Consider the following 21,588-nt stretch of genomic DNA (forward strand, 5'->3'; position numbering starts at 1 on the left):
AGCAACTGCAATCTTGGCTACACTAATCATCTGATGTTCTATGAGGTGTCCGATAACTGAAAAAATAAAAACATATCCATAATAATTGAACTGATAAAACATATATTTGCCACCTATCTAGAACATTCCAAACACCTAGTAAAATTCCAGGAAACCTGTTATTGATTGATCTGTTCAACTTAAACATAAAATCTAGGTAAGCCACTGATCCCTAGATCCAAGAATACCAAAAGTCTTTAGTAATTGCATTTTTTGTCCTGGTTCATCCACTAATGTGAGCCAATCATTTAATGTCTATGAACTGGTTTTCTCATCTTAATAAAAGAAAAGCTATGGAGGCTGGGATAGCCAGATGACATCTTAGGTTGCCTCCAGCTCTAAAATTTAAAGTTTCTCCAGAGACTCAAGCAATTCTGAGATGGAAATCTTAAATAGATTGGCTCAAGAGCAAATGCAGAAGAAATGATTCCCCTTTCCTAGTGTCACCCTTCGCCCTTCCTCAGTGATTACTGATTGGGAATCTCCAAAGGTATATAGGAGGCATCAAATACTTTTCTAGTTCCTGTCAGGAGTGCAGGTGATTGTCACCCATCCACGCTGAATGGTGCCTGGCATCACGTTGGTGGAATGGCATTCATATGTACCCCACCCGGAAGTACCTCTCCTTCAGTACCTTTGCAGTGGCTCACCAGGCACCTGATACTCCCCTACATCCCAGTGGAATCCCATAAGCTTTCTTCAGGTAGTTGTGCTAAATGAGTCTGGGTTCTCTGAGGAACTCTGTAAGGTTCAGTACACATTCAGGGGCTCAGGAGTTAAGACTTTTTTCCCCAACTACCAGAATTTAAAAAAAAAAGGACAAAGATAAAGAAATATTAACTTTTTAAAAAGCCTGATGACTGTTTTGCAAGGGGCATGTATGTTACACTACATAATCAAGTAACACTGGTTGAGGGATGGCTCAGGAATTGAATAACCCATGTCTGTCCCTTTTGCTTGATTATTGCAACACTGTGTGCCCGGCACTGTTCTGGTTCCTGGAGTTCTACTAACTTAAAAAAATAAATGTGAAGCCGTTGCTGAGTTTCGTGGCCGTATGCAGGGAACCGCGGTAAGCAGTCGTCCAGAAAGGCAGGTGGGCATTTCTTTTTCATTTTCTTTTTTTATGTTTTGAGACGGAGTTTCGCTCTTCTTGCCCAGGCTGGAGTGCAATGGTCCAATTTTGGCTCACTGCGACCTCCGCCTCCCAGGTTCAAGCGTTTCTCCTGCCTCAGTCTCCCGAGTAGCTGGGATTACAGGCATGTGCCACGACGCCCGGCTAATTTTGCATTTTTAGTAGAGACGGGGGTTTCGCCACACTGGTCAGGCTGGTCTCGAACTCCTGACCTCAGGTGATCCGCCCGCCTCGGCCTCACAAGGTGCTGGGATTACAGGCGTGAGCCACCGCGCCCGGCTGCAGGTGGGTATTTCTTTAAGGACTAGGCGAGAGGCCTTCCGCTCCGAGAAGAACACTCACAGAACAGTGGCCTTTTCTGGTCACGGCGAATGCACCTAGGACAAATCGCACAGCTGGTTTCCAGGCCCCGCCCCCACCTGTAGACTCCGCCTCTGGGTCCGCCACTCTCCCGTCAGGCGCCGCGCGCGCTCATTGCCCCGCCCCTCAGGCTTTGCCCCGCCCCTTACGGCGCCGGAGAGATGGCGGAGTTGGACATCGGGCAGCACTGCCAGGTGGAGCATTGCCGGCAGCGAGGTGATCCGGGAGCTTCCAGCCCCCATACCCGGCCGCGGGAGACCAGGGCTCCGCTTTGGCTCCGCGGATGGTGGCGGCGGGTGAAGGGAGGCCACAAGGCTGGGCAGGGCCTGAGGAGCGGGGTGGGAGCGTTTCTTCTGGGGCTGCAGTGAGATCGGTTGGTGCGGGTTTTTTTTGGCCGTGAGCCTTTGAAATGACGTGTGGTCTCCTTGGAAGGAAGCCATGCAATTCCTGAAAACGTACCTTGCAGTGTTCATTTTGGTGTTCGAGTGTGCCGTGTCCGAGCAGTGCACGAAGCCCACTGCTGGATCGCGTGGCTCACACTTACTCTGCTGAGCGCGGGTATGGGGACGCGTAGGTTTGGTCTGGGACTGTTGTCTTTTGGCTTTGCCACTGCGACCTACGGCCAGCTACTTTCCCATACTTTTTTTTACTTATCTGTTACGTAGCTGTCAGGAGGAGTTGGGGGAGATCAACTCGCCCAACTAGTGTTCACGTGGATGTGTGTCCGGAAGAAGGCCCTTCCTTAGCTTTTATCAAATTCTCAAAGGCATCCTGATCCTCAGATTATTCCACCAAATGGTCATCATGCTCTCCCAGCTCTGTCATTCCCTGATTCTCATTATTATTGTTTGAACAAACATTTACAGATTATTGATTTTGGTGCTTGGACCACATAAGGGTGTAAACTACAGTCTTTTACACGGAAGACCTTTCCAACTAGTAAGCTGCATTTTAGAGAGAATTAGTTAATAATATGGCAATGGGCTCTCCCCATTGCACTGAGAGACCTTGGGATATACCTAGTCCAAGGTGATGTGGCATTGGCTTCAGTATGCCATACACCTGGAAAAGGCAAGTTTTTGAAGCATTAGAACCACACAGACTGCTCAGTCGTTGTTACTAGGTTTCACACACTACATAAGGTAGCAAACAGGTTTAATCTCCCCTTGGAACTTCAGTCATTGGTATCAAGTGCCTGAATTACCGTGTCAAAGACTCTGAGATTTAGTCCAGTTTCAGTGGAGTTCCATAATTGATTAGTGATTTCTACTGTGGGAATGCGTGATAGGACAGGTGACACAATCCCTTCTAGGTTCTTGTTACTTATAGCCCTCTATCTATGTATCTTTCACCACTGGCTGTAATAACAAGCCAGTGTGACTTTTTTCATGTGGAAGCTTAGCCATTTGGGTTTTGACTGTGAATTATGTGTGTCTGTGCCTGATCCTTCGCTAGTGAGTCCAATACACATTATATGCCATTCATGACATAGTTCGTTTTCTTTTCCAGCTATATATGTCTTTAGTGTCAATAACTGAGATGAGGCCAAGCCTATCTGTTTGGGACTAGTGGAAAGCAGTTAAGATTTAGACTACGTCAAGTGTATATCCTAAATTTTATCTACCTTCTGGAGGGATTGAAGGATGGTATCAGGTGCTGGGAAGTTGTCTTGACTTAACTCTTTCCCCTGGGTCCTTCTGGTTTGCATCTAATACTTGATTATTAAAAGTCTCAAAATATTAAGCATCTCCACCCAGTCACTGCAGTATTGTCCTTTTTTGTTTGTTTGTTTTGTTTTGAGATGGAGTCTGGCTCTGTCGCCCAGGATGGAGTGCAGTGGCGCGATCTCGGCCCTCTGCAACCTCTGCCTCCTGAGTTCAAGCGATTCTCCTGCCTCAGCCTCTTGAGTAGCTGGAATTACAGGCATGAACCACCACGCCCAGCTAATTTTTGTGTGTGTGTGTGTGTTTTTTTTTTTTTTTTTCAGTAGAGATGGGGTTTCGCCATGTTGGCCAGGCTGTTTTCAAACTCTTGACCTCAGGTGATCCGCCCCCCTCGGCCTCCCAAAGTGCTGGGATTACAGGCTTAAGCCACTGCGCCTGGCCCCTTGCAGTATTGTTCTGAGTTGAGTATACTCAAAAGAAGTTAATTGTTGTATTATTATTATTAATTATAGTTACTGTATTACTATTCTGATCTTTTATATATATCTCGTTTGGTTTCTGTAAGTACACTGTGAGGTCGGTGTGGCATACAGCATAGATACAGATATAGATACACATGCATACACACATATACATATATACACAGAAAGGATGTGCTTATATCTTTATATCTGTCTCTGTATCTACCTGTCTATATCTTTCTGTTTTTCTTACCCAGTAAAAGAGCTTTGGTTTTGTATATGTTTATTTACATACATATATAGAAACACACACACATATACTTTATACTAACTGTACTATATATTACATCAAATTATATATATTTGAAATACCATAAATCTCATAGGTGTATATATAAATATAAATATATTTGAATATAGTCAAGGTTTGGCGATATATATATATATGTTGTTCACACACATATATATTAGTACACAGATATAAATATATATATTTATTGGATATATATAAAAATATATATATCCAAAGTTTTACTGTTAAGTAACCTGCCTAGCATTGTTAGATTAGTAAGCAGTGGAATCAGAATTGAATCCCAGGTTTTTCACTCCAAATGCGGAATTTTTGCAGTATACAGTCATCAAAAACAACACCTAGTACATCTGGGAAACAAAACAAAAAAGAAAAAGAAAACCACTAGAACTTATTTTTGTCTGACTTAGTAAAGTTACAAGTAACATCTATTAATACCTTATGTTAATCCAATTATTTTCTGTCACAGTTATTGAAGTTGTGATTAATTTTGTTAGAGTGGTTACATAGTGCTTGCTACACTAGGATATTAGTCAAAATGGGAAGTTTTTCCATAGAGGTTGTCTTCTTGCTTAAGAAAACGAAATCAAAATCAGATACTGACCAGTATATACATTTTCTCTCAATTTTAGATTTTCTTCCATTTGTGTGTGATGATTGTTCAGGAATATTTTGGTAAGTTAAGTTTTTATGCAGGATTTGGGAGTAATTTTAGTGTTTATTAATATGAGGTTATTTCTGAAAAGTAGAGTGATTTAAAATAATTGTTACTTTAGCCATTGATTATTGATATTCAGTATAGTTATAGACTCTGATTACTTCTCCATATATATGACTGATTTTTAAACTTCCAAAAGTGGGGTTATGTATGTGAATTTTATATAAAAGTTATATTTTTGTCTTTTAATTACAAGGAGAAAATAATATTCACAATATAAAGAATATGGTAAAAATCCAGTTATAATTATTGCTCTTTATTTTAATTAATAAAATGAAAAGAGCCCAACCTATAAATGCCTTAAAATAGGAATCACAGCATTTGACTACATTACATGCCAAGTAAAACCTGGGAATTAATGAAGAATTTTGGAAAATGGATTTTCCTTACAGTTAAACTTTAAAATGTCAAGCATTTAAATTATATAATAGAGCACTGAAAGAATGAATTTTTTTCAGAATGTAATTCAGAATGATTTGTTGGAAGTAAATAAAAGTAATGTATATTAAATTATTTGGAATTAGAGCACTTTTCACATTTTACTACTGATGATCTTTTAGAAATAAAAAGAGCTGAAAGATATGTTTATATTTTCATGCAACCTAAAGCATTCAAAGTAAACGTAATTTAGGGTGGTGAATTGTTTTTACTCATATTGAAGTTGAACATTTGTGTTTTAAAACTTTTGAGACTATAGATGCTCCATCTTTATCTGACATTTCAGTTTTTTCTCATATTCAAAGTTATTAATGTAGTATGAGCATAATGTATCTTAAGTATACTGAACATTAAAATATCGCAAATTACTACAGTTATCTTTAAGTATGTTATTTAAATAAACACTTGCTATTATTATTTAAGCCTTGAACACAGAAGCAGGGAGTCTCATGGTTGTCCTGAGGTATGTTAATATTTTTCCAATCTGATAAAATGTATTCGTGTTTATGTACTTTCATTCAGAATTTGATTAGATTTAAAGCCAGTCAGTATCACAGATTAAAGTTTGGCATACTAAACTGATTAGGTAAAGAGGCTTTTGCTTCATTTATATTATTTTTCTTTGTTTGAAAGAAAAATTGTTTTACTTGGTATTTGTAAATTTTTATCCTCATAATTCTCATTCCTTAACATTTGTTTAGATAGCCCACTTACAGTATAAGGCTATATATTTATTTATTTGTTTGTTTTGTTTTGTTTTGTTTGAGATGGAGTTTTGCTCTTGTTGCCCAGGCTGGAGTGCAGTGGTATGATCTCGGCTCACTGCAACCTCCGCCTCCGGGGTTCAAGTGATTCTCCTGGCTCAGCCTCCCGAATAGCTGGGATTATAGGCACGTGCCACCACACCCGACTAATTTTTGTATTTTAGTAGAGATGGGGTTTTACCATGTTGGCCAGGCTGGTCTCAAACTCCTGACCTCAGGTGATCCACCCGCCTTGGCCTCCAAAGTGTTGGGGTTACAGGTGTTAGCCACCGCGCCCGGCCAAGGCTATATATTTATAAATATACACGTAAGTTAATGTCCTCCTTATATATTCCCTCCAGTTCACTGTGTCCTTCACTGTTGTGTTCATTTTCACTGATGCCTGCTGATAGGATCTGTGGTAGTAAATCATTCTGGCTCAGTCGACTTAAGACAACCAGGAAGAAACCTATAGTTTAATAAAATTCCTACCCTAATTTTGCACAAATCATAAGTTAAGAAAGGTCTGGCAAATAGAAGTCAAAATATTACCCTTATTACTGGTAAAGATAAGTTGAATGATGAAGCTCAGCATAGAGCCAAATGGGTTTGCAAAGAATATCCAGAATTAGGCAGACTTGCCCAGCAGTCACAGCAGTACTGGACCAGGTTAGGCTTTCTCCCTGAAGGCAGTTCAGTTCCAAGAGGAAGAGAGAAAGCTAAGCCCACCATGTTCAATGTGTTCTAACACTTTTCAGTGGACATTTATTCCTGCCCACCATTTACCAAGTGCTTTACCAAATATTTTCACATCTGTTCTCTCAGTTATAGAAAGTTATTAAAGTTACATGAGGTTCAGTTGAAATCTGATTCTTTCCAGTTTAAATGATCAGTCAAAATCTGACTCTTTGAAGTTTACGTGATCTATTTGAGGAAAATTTGAATTACCTAGCATGTTGATTTTATGCAGCATTAATTGGAGGAAATATTCAGTCATACAATAAAACTTACTGAAGTTTCTTGCAGTTTATAAATCTATCCTGTGTTTTCTTTTTTCTTAGGATATAATTTGATTCCTCTGAATGTGTCTCAGATAATTAGGTCTCATTAATTAAATACTGAAACATCATTAGGCCATTGCAACAAGTTCAAAAAGATACTTAAATTAATTCCAATAAGGTGTAACTATTATTTATAAAAAGGAATTCCCTTTGGTTGTAGTTTTCAAGCAATTATTTCCCTACGTTTACTCATCTTTAGAAACCTGATTTGTTAATGCTCAGAATAGCCTGGCTGATTTAGAATTTTTTTTTTTTTTTTTTTTTAGTCTTATAAAATCTTTTCTTCCTGTAGTGGAGTATTTGCTGGTAATAAAAATATGAAATAGGGCATAGAGAATAATATATGATTATGAAAACTGTCTTTAACCTTTTATCTCACAAATAAATACATATTTTTTAAGTGTTTTATTCTCTGAGTTAAGTGTTTCATCTTCTAAAATTAGTGTGGAAATTAGGTTGACTTGCCATTTATGGGTTGATGAGATAATTACCTGAGCATATCATGGGGGCATCTTTGTATGAGACTGTTACAAAGCAGGTTAAAATTATAGAGCGTAATTAAATAGTCATTTCAACTTGACTTAGAAGACAAATATACCACAGTAGGAAAATTATGAAAGTGTGGAACAGTCAGTATAGTAATCATTTGTCACATAAAACATTCTTTATAATCTTTGAGAGTAAGTAACTTGCTCTAATAAGTTTAAGCAAAAATAAAATGAATACTGCCTTCTAGAATAAGACACATTGATTTGGTTTAGGTCTGAAATGTAATACATTTCCTCCTTTTTGCATTTTCAGGTGACTGTAATCAATGAGACACTGAAGACAGATCAACATACATCTTACCCATGCTCTTTCAAAGACTGTGCTGAGAGAGAACTTGTGGCAGTTATATGTCCTTATTGTGAGAAGAATTTTTGCCTGAGGTGATTGATCACTTAGGCTGTTCACACTTTGTATATCTGTTTAAGTCCTATACAAACACATGAACTAGTGTCACTCTTCTGTTGCTCATAGACACCGTCATCAGTCAGATCATGAGTGTGAAAAACTGGAAATCCCAAAGCCTCGAATGGCTGCCACTCAGAAACTTGTTAAAGACATTATTGGTAAGTATCTAGAAAGCGTGTTTTGTTGCTTTCCTAGTTCCAGAGCTCCTGCTTCTTATGTCTACTTTCCAATTATGGGAGGCATCATTAATAACCCCAGTGGTATTCGTATTAACTTGTATTTTGATGATATTCTTGTGACAGTATTTCTTATGAGGTCTACCTGACCAATGGAAATTTGGAAATTATTTGGAGGTACTCCACTGTAAGTACTTACCTCTTTTGCTGAGCCACTTAGATTAGCTAGTTAACCATTGGTCTAGAAATGGTATTCATGAGATTGAAGTAGTCAGCTGCTTTCTCTACAGACTAAACTCTAAGCCTAGTCAGCTGTTCTGTGAATGCTGCTGATAATAAGAGATACCAGGAACGAATGTATCTGTGACTTAAATCAGTCTGTCTGCCAGTATGTTAGCTCAGAATTTTTATTCCATATTAAGGATAGTACCTTTATTACAATCTTGCATAACCAAATCTTAAAGTTGTCTGTAGAAGCATTAATGACTGCTTTAGGTTAAATAGGCTTAAGTTGAAAAGAAGCACATTATAGTGGATTTTTTGATGTGGAGATTGCCTAGATCAATCTCAATGATATTTTTCCATTGACAATGTAAATACAATACCTATACAATGAATGTGGTCTCTGTATATCTCTCTTGTGTGTAATTTATATATGTTTCTGAGCCATAATTAATAAGTGTATTATAATAAAACTCTATTTTTAATGTGAACGTTTTATGTGATTACATGCTTACACTTCTTAGATTCCAAGACAGGAGAAACAGCAAGTAAGCGACGGAAAGGTGCCAAAAATAGTGAAACGGCTGCAAAGGTTGCATTGATGAAATTAAAGATGCATGCTGATGGCGATAAGTCATTACCACAGGTTGGTCTTAGAGATTTTTTAAAACACAAAAATTTCAAATATAGTTGAAGTCCTCTTTGTATTCCTCCTTCCCATCAATTAACAACTAACCTAAACCTGGTATGTATCATTCTTAATGTTGCATGGTATATGTCTGCATAAATAATACAAAGTTTTTTGAGTTTTTTCACTTTATAGACATGATAGTGAACCATATGTATACTTCTTCGAGTTGTTTTTTTTTTTTCCCACTTGGGATGTGCTGTTAATGTTTATCCATGCTGAGATTTAGTCAACAAAATTCGGATTTTTTTCAATTTTTTGCTATTATAAACTGTCTATGGTGACCATCCTTGTGTATATGTAGAAGAGTTTCTCTAGGACTGTTCCTTTAAAACTTCACAATATCAGTTATTTTATATAACAACCCAATATATATATATATATATATACATACATACCTTAACACAGTTGAGTGTTATATGTGTTATATTATGATATTTGTTATTCTGTTTTAAAGATTGTGGCCGGGCGTGGTGGCTCACACCTGTAATCCCAGCACTTTGGGAGGCCAAGACGGGTGGATCATGAGGTCAGGAGATCGAGACCATCCTGGCTAACATGGTGAAACCCCATCTCTACTAAAAATACAAAAAAATTAGCTGGGTGTGGTGGTGGGCGCCTGTAGTCCCAGCTACTCGGGACGCTGAGGCAGGAGAATGGCATGAACCTGGGAGGCAGAGCTTGCAGTGAGCTGAGATCGCACCACTGCACTCCAGCCTGGGCGACAGAGTGAGACTCTGTCTCAAAAAAAACAAACAAAAACAAACAAACGAACAAACAAAAAAAGATTGTTAGAACCTATCAGGTTGATTTTCCAATCCCTAATGGATTGAGACTACTGTTTAAAAAATGCTACTTTAGGGAATATACCTAGAAATAGAAAACTTGGATTATGGGCTTTGCTGATCTTCAGCTTTACTAGATATGGTCAACTTCCTGTTGTCAGTGATTGTACTCATTTGTCTCTTTCTATTAGTGCTTCCAACAATGTCTATTTTTGGCCATTTATTCCTTAATAAAAATTTTAGGATCACTTTGCCCTGTTCGGTGAAATTATGATTTTGGTAGGAATTATGCTGAATTTTAGATTACAGAGAGTTGACATCTTTAGAATTTTGACTCTTCTCATCTATGTCTGTGGTATATCTTCCCAACTTTTCTTTAGGTTTTCTTTTATGTGTAATTATAGAAGTAACCTTCTATAATGCTTACCATAAATATTTACATACCTTTTCTTAGTTTTATTCTTAGGCTCTTTATAATTTTTGCTGTCATTATAAATAATACCTTTTTTAAAAAATTACATTTTCCTAGCTAATTATTGTTGGTTAATGTTATGTTGCCCTTCTATCCAGCAAATAAATTCCTAATAGTTCCCATATTTTGTAGATTTTCTGGGCTATTTTCTGTGTAGTCATATCTTCTCCAAATGCCAATTTTTGTGGGTTTTTTCTGCAGATTTTCTCTTCTCTTGTTTTCATTATCATTGTTTGTCTTAATGTTGAGATCTTCAGAACAATGTTGAATAATATGGGCAATAGAAGGAATCTTCATCATGTTTCTGACTTTAATGCAAATGTATCTAAAGTTTCATCAAGTATTAGATATACTGTAAATTTGTATAAGTAGCCTTTTTCTTGATACTATTATTTCTTTCTGTTCCTAGTTTGCTAGGAATTTACACTATGAATGGATATTAAACTTTACTGTAAATTTTTTTCTTACATCTAGTAAGATGATCATTTTTTCCTCATCAATGTAATAAATTTTATCCATCAGTTTTTCTGTTGTTAGATCATCAAATATTCCAGGATAAATCACTGACTCTGGTATATAATTCTTTTAAAATGCACTGAGAAATTGATTTGCTAACATTATTTAGTGTGTGTTAGTGACATTAATAGCAAGATTATGCTTAAAAATTAGTTGAGTAGCTTTCTCTCTTCTATTCTTTGAGGTAGTTTAGAGGGTGGGAATTATTTGTTCTCAAAGGTTGGTAACACTCAGTTGTAGTAACTCTTGGAGAATTTTGAATACTATTCCAATGTGTTACATCTTGCTTTATCTGGATAATCTATTTCTTCTGAAGTCAATTTTGGTAAATATTTTTCCAAAAAACTGTTTGATGTAGATTTTTCAGTTTATTATTTTCAACTTGTTCAAGTTATTCTGTTATACTTCAGAATCTTTATGTGTCTTTAGTCATTCTGCTTCTTCCTTAATATTTTTCATTTGTACTTTTCCTTCTTTCTCCTTTAGACAGAACAGCTAGAAGTTTATCCTTATTTTTTCTTAGTGTTTTCAAAGAACCATGATTTGGATTTAAAGACCTCTGTGTTTTGTTTTCTGTTTCACTAATTTTTGCTTTTATATTATTTCCTTCTGCTTTGTTTAGATTTTTCTCTGACGTCCTTTTTCTAGCCTTTCACATAGAATGGTAATTTATTGATTTTATTTCGTTTTGTTTTGTTTTGAGACAGAGTCTTGCTCTGTCGCCCAGGCTGGAGTGCAGTGGCGCGATCTCAGCTCACTGCAACGTCCACCTCCCTGGTTCAAGCGATTCTCCTGCCTCAGCCTCCTGAGTAGCTGGGATTATAGGCGTGCACCACCATGCCCAGCTAATTTTTGTATTTTTAGTAGAGATGGGATTTCACCATGTTGGTCAGGCTGGTCTTGAACTCCTGACCTCGTGGTCCACCCTCCTCCGCCTCCCAAAGTGCTGGGATTACAGGCGTGAGCCACCGTGCCCGGCAGTTTGTTTATTTTTAATATACTTGTTTAGGTATAACAATATACTTATTTGGTGTCTTTATTTTGTTACCATTTCAAACACAGGCAAGTTACAAACATAGTACAAATAACTTTTCCATATTCTTTACCCAATTGTACCAATTATTTATATTTTGCTCTGTTTGCTTTATCATCTGCTGTCTCTTTCTGTCTATATGTACCATATGTATATGTGTGTACTTAATTTTTTGTCCACTTGATTTATCACTTTCTCAGGTTAAAATCTCCTACTATGGATGTGTTTTTGCTAATTTTTTTTATATAACTCTAATGGTTTGTAGAGTTACGTATTATCAAGTGCATAGAATTTCTTCATTGTTATATGTTCTTTATGAATTTTGCCTTTAACCCTATTTTGAATTATAATATTGTTTCACTAGCTTTCTTTTGGTGAATATTTAACAAGTATATAATTTTTTCATCGCTTTATATTTCAACTTTTCTTGTTGTTTTGTTTTAGGGTGTCTCTTGTAAGCAGCATATAGCTGGACTTTGTTTTTAAACCAGTTTGATAGTATCTCTCTTTTGTAGGTGAATTGAATCCTTTCTTGTTTATGGTGGTCATTGGTATATTTGAACATATTTCTTCCATCATGTATTTTCTGCTCATCACCCTTTTTCTTTGACTCTTTCTCTTTCCTTTTGTATTGAATTTGTTCTGATGGCTTAGAAACAATTGATTACAGTTTTCTTGTTTTATTGACTACCCCTGCCATTTTCCTTTTTTGAAATTTTATTTGATTTTTTTAAAATTGCAAAGGTAGTATAAGCTTTTAACAAGTATAACTATCAAAAGATGCATATGGAGAAAAAACATACACACTCCTGTGTCTCTCATCCATTTCCATCCCCTAAAGCAGCAGTTCTTAACTGAAAGCAGTTTTGCTCCCTAAGGGGACATTCAGCAATGTCTGGAGACGTTTTTAATTGTCACAGCTGGGAATGGGGTGCTACTGGTATTTAGTTGGTAGAGGCCAGAGATGCTGTTAAATTCCTACATTGTAGAGGACAAGGCCGACAACAGAGAATTTTTTCTTGGCCTAAAATGTAAATAGGGACAAAGTTGAGAAGACCTGCTCTCAAGTATTCAGTAATACTTACGTTACTTTGCAATTCTTCTATTACTTAAAACATAACAGTAAAAACTTCTATAAGACTTACTTTGAGGCAATCTTCTAACATATTTCATCCTTGCAACAAGTTTATAAAGTATGCATTATTAACTCTTACCCAAAAAGAGTAACATTCTATTAACATAGCTAGTAAGTGGAGAACTACGAATTGAAACTAGGCAGTCTGGTTTCACAAACCATCTTCTTCACACACTTAACAATATATCATAAAGCATTCTATAAGTTTGTAGATAAAAGTTTTTCCCTTTATTATTAATGTTTGTGTGTGTGTAAGTATAGATATACTAGAGATATATGTGGGTGTCTTATGTGTTTATACATACATGTATAATATATACATGCATATTGTATTCATGTATATACGTATATGTGTAAGTGTATTTGTTATATGTGTGTGTATATCATTTTACATAAATGAAAATGTATTCTACTTGTGTATGTGTGCAAAGGCATAAAGAATATTTTTCTGTCATTATTTTATAAAAATGGTATCATTCATTTTTATAGTCAACACACTTAAAAAAAAATACTTTCTATATACCAAGCCCTGATAATACAGTAGTGAATAAAACAGAATCCCTTCTGCCCTTATGAACCCAGAGTTCCTGGAGTTTATATGCCACTGGGCTGAGACAGATATTAAATATATAATAATTCATGTAGTGATTAGGGCTATAAATAAAACTAAAGCAGGTTTGGGGTAGACTATATATCCTTCTCTCATTAATGCCTAGTAGAAATTCCCTCAAGTGAGTTGGTGTGGCCCTAAATCATTTTCTTTACAAACTGCATTCTCTTCTGTGGTGTGGGTGTACTGTGGCTTATTTTGTCATTTTTCAATTGATGAGCATTCACTTTGTTTCCAGTTTTGGCTACTGTGCTAAATAGGCTGTGTGGTACTTTTCTTCCTGTGAGATAAATTCCCAAGAGTGGGTTTGCTGTGTCAAATGGTACGCATATTTTAAATTTTAATAAAAATTGTCAAACAACTTTACAAAGAAATTACAATTCACATTTCGAATCAAACTTCATTACGGATTGCCTATACTAACTATAGTTTTGTGGCTCTAGTTTTTTAATCATCTTTAGTACTTGCAACTCTTCTGAGATATATTTTTATCCTAATTTCACAGATGAGTAATCTGGAGTGAAGTATTTTTAAGAGCACTAACTTGGTAAGAGCCTGCCCTTCTAACCAGTTCCGTATACTGCCTCTTGTGACCAAACATGAGAGTACCCTTTTTCTCCATGGTTTCCAGTAGCTATTAGCATTCTTTTTAATATTTTACAGTCTGGTGGCTATAAAAAGATATTTTGTAATTGCTTTAATTTGTGTTTTCCTGACTACTATTCAGTTTGGACAACTTTTAATATGTTTTTTAGGCATTTGGGTTTGCCCTTCTCTGAATTGTTAGTGAGTATGCTTTGATCATTTTTCTTTTGGGATATTTTTCTTTTTATTTTGTTTGGTCAACTTATAGGAGCTCCTAGACTATAAAAGATGTTAATCCTTTATCTAAAATCATTATTTGTAAATTGTTTTTCAAATCTATCAGTGTATTGATATTACCTGTATTGCTAATTGACATAGCAGTATTTTACATTTACATTTTCCAAGTTCTGTCTTTTCTTTCATTCCTGTTGTGGTTTTCCTTTGGGTTTTGTGGGTATGTTTGTTTTGTTTTGCATTTAGCCTTTTTTTTTTTTTTTTTTTTTTTTTTTGACGGAGCTTTGCTGTTGTTGCCCAGTCTGGAGCGCAATGGTGCAATCTCAGCTCACTGCAACCTCTGCCTCCTGAGTTCAAGCAATTCTCCTGCCTCAGCCTCCTGAGTAGCTGGGATTACAGGCATGTGCCACCACGGCCCGGCTAATTTTTGTATTTTTAGTAAAGACAGGGTTTCACCATGTTGGTCAGGCTGGTCTCAAACTCCTGACTTCAGGTGATCCACCTGCCTCAGCCTCCCAAGGTGCTGGGATTATAGGCGTGAGCCACTGCGCCTGGCTTGTTTTGGATTAATCTTTAATCCACCTGTTTTTTTTTAATTAGCATATGATGTGAGCTAAGGGCTTAATTTTATTTTCTTCCAGTTGTTTAGGTAGTTTTGCCACCACTGATTATTTAATAAGTTATCTATGTTTTATTGGATTGAAATACCAAAATACCACCTTCATGAAAAGTTGAACATTTTATTTCTGTATATGGATTTATTTCCTAATTTTCTGTTACAGTCTACTCATTTATTTTTTACTCATAAGTTAATATGAAATTGATTTGGTGCAATAGCTTTATAGAATGTTCTATATCTGATCATGCAAGTCCCATCCATATTTTTCCATTTTTTTCTTAGTATTTTTATTAGCATTTGTTTATCCATCTGAATGTTATGATTATTATATTCAGATTTTAAAAAATACCACTCTTAGGATTTATAGGTTATCATAATGGGGCAAGGTTGTGAATAACAGACTTCAACATAGCCTGTTAAAGAAGTTGGACTCTTTAAAAGCAAAATGTGGAAGCTGAGAGTATGATTATAAAAAGCAACAGATAGCATAGCATAGTCTTAGACAGAAATGTGGCTTCCTACATCCCCTCATGTTTCCCACAAGGATGTGATGAGTGAATATTGCCTGGAGGAAGTGAGGATTTGACCATTTATTTGAAGGCCCCTTTGCCATTCTCCTGGAGATTTTATACCATCTTGGCCTCCTTTTTTATGTCCTGAGGATTCCAGCTCCTTTCCTGCTCCTAAGCTTCCAGTAATTCATGCAAAACATCCTTAATGAATACCTGAGTGGGTTCTATGAAGTTAGGTGAAGTACAGTTCGAATTCCCAGCAGTATCTACTAGCAAGTCTAGGGTTTTGGCCTGACTCAGAACCATTCCTGAAGGATTCACATTGGATTTGCTTTATATGCCATACATTAATTTTGGAAGAAATGACATTTTTATGACTTGTCTTTCTGTAAGGACCTTATATGTCTTTATTTATTCAGATGTTTTATTCCCTTCTGTAACATTTCATATTTTTCCTCTTTTATGTTGTATTCTTTATTTTCATTGCTACTTATTTTATGGTTTTTGTTTAGGTTGAGAACAGAATATTTTCCCCACTTCTATTGCCAAGTACTTATTGCTAATAAAGAGAAAAAAATCTTCAGTTCTGTATACTCATATTATTCAGCTACATCACCAAAATCTTTTATTAATTTTAGAAGTTTTTTCTACTAGTGTTTTTTAATTTTCTAGTTAAAAATTATACCTCATTAACAAATAAGAATAGCTTTAATTTTTTTAATAATTATACTCATTATTTCATTTTTCATACTACATTATCTATAATCTCCAATATAATATCCTAAAATGATAATGGTGATAACAACTATGTGCTTACATTCTTAACGTATATAATTAAATATCAATGTTTTTCTCAAAGCCTAAAGTTAGTTGGTATTATATCCTCCTGAATACGAGCTTGAAATGCTTTATCCAGTTGACTCTCTCCTATCCCATCATCTTTTTTTAACATAAAAATTAATTCTAAGTCAATAGCTATTAAAATTTACCAACACTTCTTTTTTTTTTTTTTTTTTTTCTGTTTCTCCTTCCTTAGGGCTTACTTGTATTTTTACTAAAGTACATTCTTTAGCAGTTCATTTAATAAAGGTCTCTGGTAATAAACTCTATGAGTCTTTTTTGAACATGTCCTTATTTTGCCCTTACTTTTAGCTGGATTGCCTATTAAACTTTCTCAACACTTTTAATATACTTTGTCATCTATTATTGGAGGAACATCTGTGTCAGTCTTACTCTATGAGTAATCTATCTTTTTTGGTAGCTTTTAAGATTTCTTGTGATATTTTCCAATTTCTGTGGAATGTTTCTACGTGTGGATTTATTTTAATTATTCAGTTTGACACATTGTAAATTTTGACTTTTTGGAAAATTGTACTCATTTTCTCTCTAAATAGTGCTACTTCACCATTTCTTCTTTTCTGAATCTCTTGTCGACATATTTTGGGGATCTATAATTGTTTTTGTTTTTGTTTTGAGACAGAGTCTCACTCTGTCACCCAGGCTGGAGTGCAGTGGCACAGTCTCGGCTCACTACAGCCTCTACTTCCCCGGTTCAAACAATTCACGTGCCTAGCCTCCTGAGTAGCTGGGACTACAGGCGCGTGCCCCCACACCTGGCTAATTTTTGTATTTTTAAGAGATGGGGTTTTGCCGTGTTGGTGCGGCTGGCCTCGAACTCCTGACCTCAAGTGATCTGCCCACCTCAGCCTCCCGAAGTGCTGGGATTACAGGTGTGAGCCACCATGCCCAGCCTATAATTGTTCCTATCTTATGTCTCTTTATGCGGTATTCTGGATGACTTCCTCATATCCATCTTATAATAAATTAGGCCTTTTTATTGAGGATTATAGAAACTTATCTATAATAAATTTTGAGTGTTTTACTCCAGAAACTATTTTTTAATTTTCATTTTTTGACTTGGATCTTCATGTCTTTTATGTTTTATTTGTGCCTATTTTGGTTTTATAACTTCTTGTTTCCTTTTTTATCTAATTGTGCATCCTAACTACCTTTTTTAATGTCTTTTTAAAGTTCAGCTGTCTTCATTTGCCCATAATGAGTTAATCTTTAGTTTGTTTTGAAATTTCAGTTAATGCATTTAAAATGTTCATCTTGAACAGGAGGTTCTTCCTATATTTCTCCTTCCTCTCACTCACAGATCCCTGTCTGGCAATTTTATATTTAGGTCAGCATTCAGCAGTAACTTTAGCTGCCCTTCCTAGAGCAGAGGTCCCACACACTCCTCTGCTTCCAAGCAGGGAGTCTGACCCAGGAGCTTTATACTTATCTCCCTGTGGTGCTGTTATTTCCCACTTACCTATAAGCTGACCTCCTCCTCTTCTGGAGCCCTGAAAGCCTGTGGCTTAGCCAGCCTGTCACTTTGCATTTCTGTTTCATTTTTGATCCTCATACATATTTATCTTTTTCTAAAAAAAAAGATAAGGCTATATCTTATTAATTTCCTCTTTCTATATTTATCTTGCTGCTTTCTTTTTGGAGCAGGTAATATTTGATTATAGAGGTGGCTCACAGTTTGAATTTCCAGTGATTTCTTGTTTTTTCTTTTAATACTCATTACCTGTAATAACACACCCCACTGGTCTTCAACAAATCTAAATTCCTTAGTGCTGAGTTGGGAATTGTGTTGAATTTATTATTTCTCAGAATAATTGTGATCTTTCCTCCACAAGTTAGAGATGCTCCTGTTATGCCAAAATTTTTGTTTTAGCAAGAATTGACCTGTAAAGCCAGCACTTTTAAAAAGCAGTTTTTAGGAATCAGTGAAGATCAAAGGCCAAGCCTTTTGCTCTTACTCATTCTTTCCTGCTTTTTTTTTTTTTTTTTTTTGAAATAGGGTCTTACTGTGTTGCCCTGGCTGGAGTACAGTGGCATGTTCACCACTTATTGCAGCCTCGACCTTCTTGGGCTCAAGTGATCCTCCCACCTCAGCCTCCAAAGTAGCTGAGACTACCAGCACACACCACTATACCCAGCTAATTTTTTGTGCTTTTCGAAGAGATGGAGTTTTACCATGTTGCCCAGGCTGGTTTTGAACTCCTGGACTGAAGCAATTTGCCTGCCTTTACCTCCCAAAGTGCTAGGATTATAGGCATGAGCCATCATGCTCAGCCATCCATTTGTTAATTAGGCAAGAAAATACAATATAAGGAGAGGGCAGATAAGATATAGAATACTAGAGAAATCCTTTCCAAGTCCTTTCTTTTGTTGATAAGGTACTTGGGGTTTGGAGGTCTTTTTCTATCTCTTTTTTTTTGTTTTTAATTTTGCCTTGTTCTGAAAAGTCCTTCTGTCTAAATACATAGTGAGGTCTTTCACACAAAAAGAAATGTTATATGTGTCAGAAATCTTTGAATTGCAAGTGATGGAAACTTGATTCCAACTAGGAAAATCAAAACAAACTTTTTTCCTCATATAATGGGGAATAATGAATTGATCTGGTCTTAGGGGATGCATTCAGGAACTCAGATTATGTTGAAAGAGCTCATCTGTTTTCTTGTTATTTCTCTTTCTACATTGACCTCATTTTTTCCCATTCGAGGAAACTTTTTCCACATTGGTTCAGGAATGGCTGTTAGGTGACGGGGTTCGCTGTAGGCAACTCCAGGTTTAATTTGATAAAACTTAAAAAAATAAGGAGAGGCCGGGTGTGGTGGCTCACTCCTGTAATCCCAGCACTCTGAGAGGCCGAGGCGGGTGGATCACCTGAGGTCAGGAGTTCAAGACCAGCCTGAACAACATGGTGAAACCCCGTCTCTAGTAAAAGTACAAAAATTAGCTGGGCCTGGTGGCGCGTGCCTGTAATCCCAGCTACTCAGAGGCTGAGGCATGAGAATCACTTGAACCCTGGAGGCGGAGGTTGTAGTGAGCCAAGAGCCTGCCATTGCACTCTAGCCTTGGCAACAAGAGCAAAACCCCCACTCAAAAATAAATAAATAAATAAGGAGAGTGCTCTTTGTCTCCTAAGCTGTTGAACATAAAATCCCAGGAACAGACCTGATTGGCCTAACTTAGGCCACAAATCTGTCTTTGCACAGATCACCCTGGCCAGGGTCTTGGTCCTATGCCCATGCATTTATGTGTGTTTTTGGCTACTGTGATTGGTATTCCAAGTAGCAGATACCTTGTTAGAAGGTAATTCTGCTCTGACCAGAAGAAGAGAGGAACGGTTGGCACCAGACAAAAACTGATGTCTATTTTGTCTATGTAATGGTTGTTTTAACTTTTTCTTTTTACAGACAGAAAGAATTTACTTTCAGGTTTTCTTACCTAAAGGGAGCAAAGAGAAGAGCAAACCAATGTTCTTTTGCCACCGATGGAGCATTGGAAAGGCCATAGACTTTGCCGCTTCTCTAGCCAGGCTTAAAAATGACAATAACAAATTTACAGCTAAGGTAACATCTCATTATAATAATATTTCTATATTAATAAAAGTTTTATGATGCTCCATTCAAGCATGTTTATTTATTACAGTATGACTTACTTCTCCCTTCACAGAAATTAAGGCTGTGTCACATTACTTCAGGAGAAGCCTTACCCTTGGATCATACTTTGGAAACCTGGATTGCTAAGGAGGATTGTCCTTTATATAATGGTGGAAATATAATCTTGGAATATCTTAATGATGAAGAACAATTCTGTAAAAATGTTGAATCTTACTTGGAATAGTCATTCAAAGATTCAAGTCAGAAATCACAGGGAAAATTCTATTACATGTTTAAGTCCATTTATTTTACTACAAATACTATTTTTGTAATTTTTAAAAGTTGCTTTTTAACTTATTTCCCCTTATGTCACATTTTAAATTATGAGTTTTCTATTAGAGTTTTTTGGTTTTAAGTTTAATTGTGTACGGATCCTCAATTATTAGCAAATTCTTATATTTAATTAGCTTTCATTAGTTTATGCTGTAGTGACAACAACAAAGATGTATTTCCTGGTGGGGGATGTCAGCTGTTGATTGGCTGTGACACTGCTTTGTGTCATCTTGTTAACGTGATCAAAGGTGAAGGAAGGGATCTCTTTTGGGACATTGTGATTGTTTTAGCGGAGAGAGAAAGAGATGAAATACACTTCAGTTGTCTCTTAAAAGATGCATGTATCATACGTGCTTTAAGCAAGTCACGTGGCCAAGCCTAGCATCATGGAGCCAGAAAGTATAGCCTTGCTGTCTGTCTACATCATGATGTATAAATTGATATATCTACATGAATTATAGAAACTTAGAAGTGATCTTTATTCAGTCTTATAATTTTTACATGAAGAATCTTAGGCCTAGGAGGAGAAAATGATTTTCTTTCTATTACCTAACTAGATTGGGGCATATTTCTGATAAAGACCCACCTCTAGTGAGATTCATCTTTTTTGTTTGTGTGACTATATTCCATAGAGAAGAAAGATGGGATAGCTCAACTTCATTATATACCAAAGCAAAACACATGCCAAATGATGACTACATTTTACCAACAAATTTAGACGAGTATTCTTGACTAGTGTTTACTGTCTATACCCCCAAAACTACCACTATATAGACAGAATGGAAAGTATTTCTATTTGTCCTTTTTTTGTTTTCTGTTCTAATTGTCAGGGACATATGTAGTGGCTATAGGTTTACTTAAAAGGAATAAATTTGGAATGCTCATTTGGTTTATTTCCTTTCTAATTCTTCATATTATTTTTATGTGAGGAATGGAGATAATTTCCAACTTTTATTATGTTCTTGTACTTTCATTCACTAGCATAGTTATTTGAGTTCCCACTAAATGTAGGGATTTGTCTCTAATTGCCATGATTAATACAATGATGATATGTATACATACAGGTATACCTTGGAAATATTGTGGGTTCAGTTTCAGACTACCACACAAAGCAAATATTGGAGTATATTGAGCCAGACAAATTTTTTTTTGTTTCCCAGGGCATATAAAAATTATGTTTACACTATACTATAGTCTATTTAATGTGCAATAGCATTATGTCTAAAAAATGTATATACCTTAAGTAAAAAAAACTTTATTGCTAAAAAATGCTAATAATCATCTGAGCGTTCAACAATTTGTAATGTTTTTGCTGATGGAGGGTCTTGCCTAATTTCAATAGC

General features: G+C 36.1%; 1 protein-coding gene across 2 annotated transcripts; it reads left to right on the plus strand.

The window, feature by feature from the left end:
- The first annotated feature begins 1,656 nt into the window (after positions 1-1,656).
- Positions 1,657-21,514, plus strand: ZFAND1 (zinc finger AN1-type containing 1). 2 transcript variants are annotated; one of them, XM_004047205.5, is made up of 8 exons: positions 1,657-1,750; positions 4,602-4,644; positions 5,549-5,588; positions 7,731-7,858; positions 7,950-8,041; positions 8,806-8,927; positions 19,727-19,882; positions 19,986-21,514. In XM_004047205.5, exons 1-8 carry the CDS (start codon positions 1,696-1,698, stop codon positions 20,154-20,156), a joined length of 807 nt encoding a protein of 268 aa, XP_004047253.3. In that variant the 5' UTR covers positions 1,657-1,695; the 3' UTR covers positions 20,157-21,514. The 2 variants fall into 2 exon arrangements, with proteins under 2 accessions (XP_004047253.3, XP_018888366.3); XM_019032821.4 differs by having other exon boundaries at positions 1,664-1,728.
- The last annotated feature ends 74 nt before the right edge of the window (positions 21,515-21,588 follow it).

The sequence above is a fragment of the Gorilla gorilla genome, chromosome 7 (assembly GCF_029281585.2).
Source record: "Gorilla gorilla gorilla isolate KB3781 chromosome 7, NHGRI_mGorGor1-v2.1_pri, whole genome shotgun sequence".
NCBI lineage: Eukaryota > Metazoa > Chordata > Mammalia > Primates > Hominidae > Gorilla > Gorilla gorilla.

Bases quoted from the DNA above. Each gene is read 5' to 3' on its own strand.
- ZFAND1 (XM_004047205.5), top strand. From the start codon at position 1,696: ATGGCGGAGTTGGACATCGGGCAGCACTGCCAGGTGGAGCATTGCCGG. The intron at 1,751-4,601 runs GTGATCCGGGAG...TCTCAATTTTAG, and splicing joins GGAGCATTGCCGGCAGCGAG to ATTTTCTTCCATTTGTGTGT. The intron at 8,928-19,726 runs GTTGGTCTTAGA...TTCTTTTTACAG, and splicing joins GCGATAAGTCATTACCACAG to ACAGAAAGAATTTACTTTCA.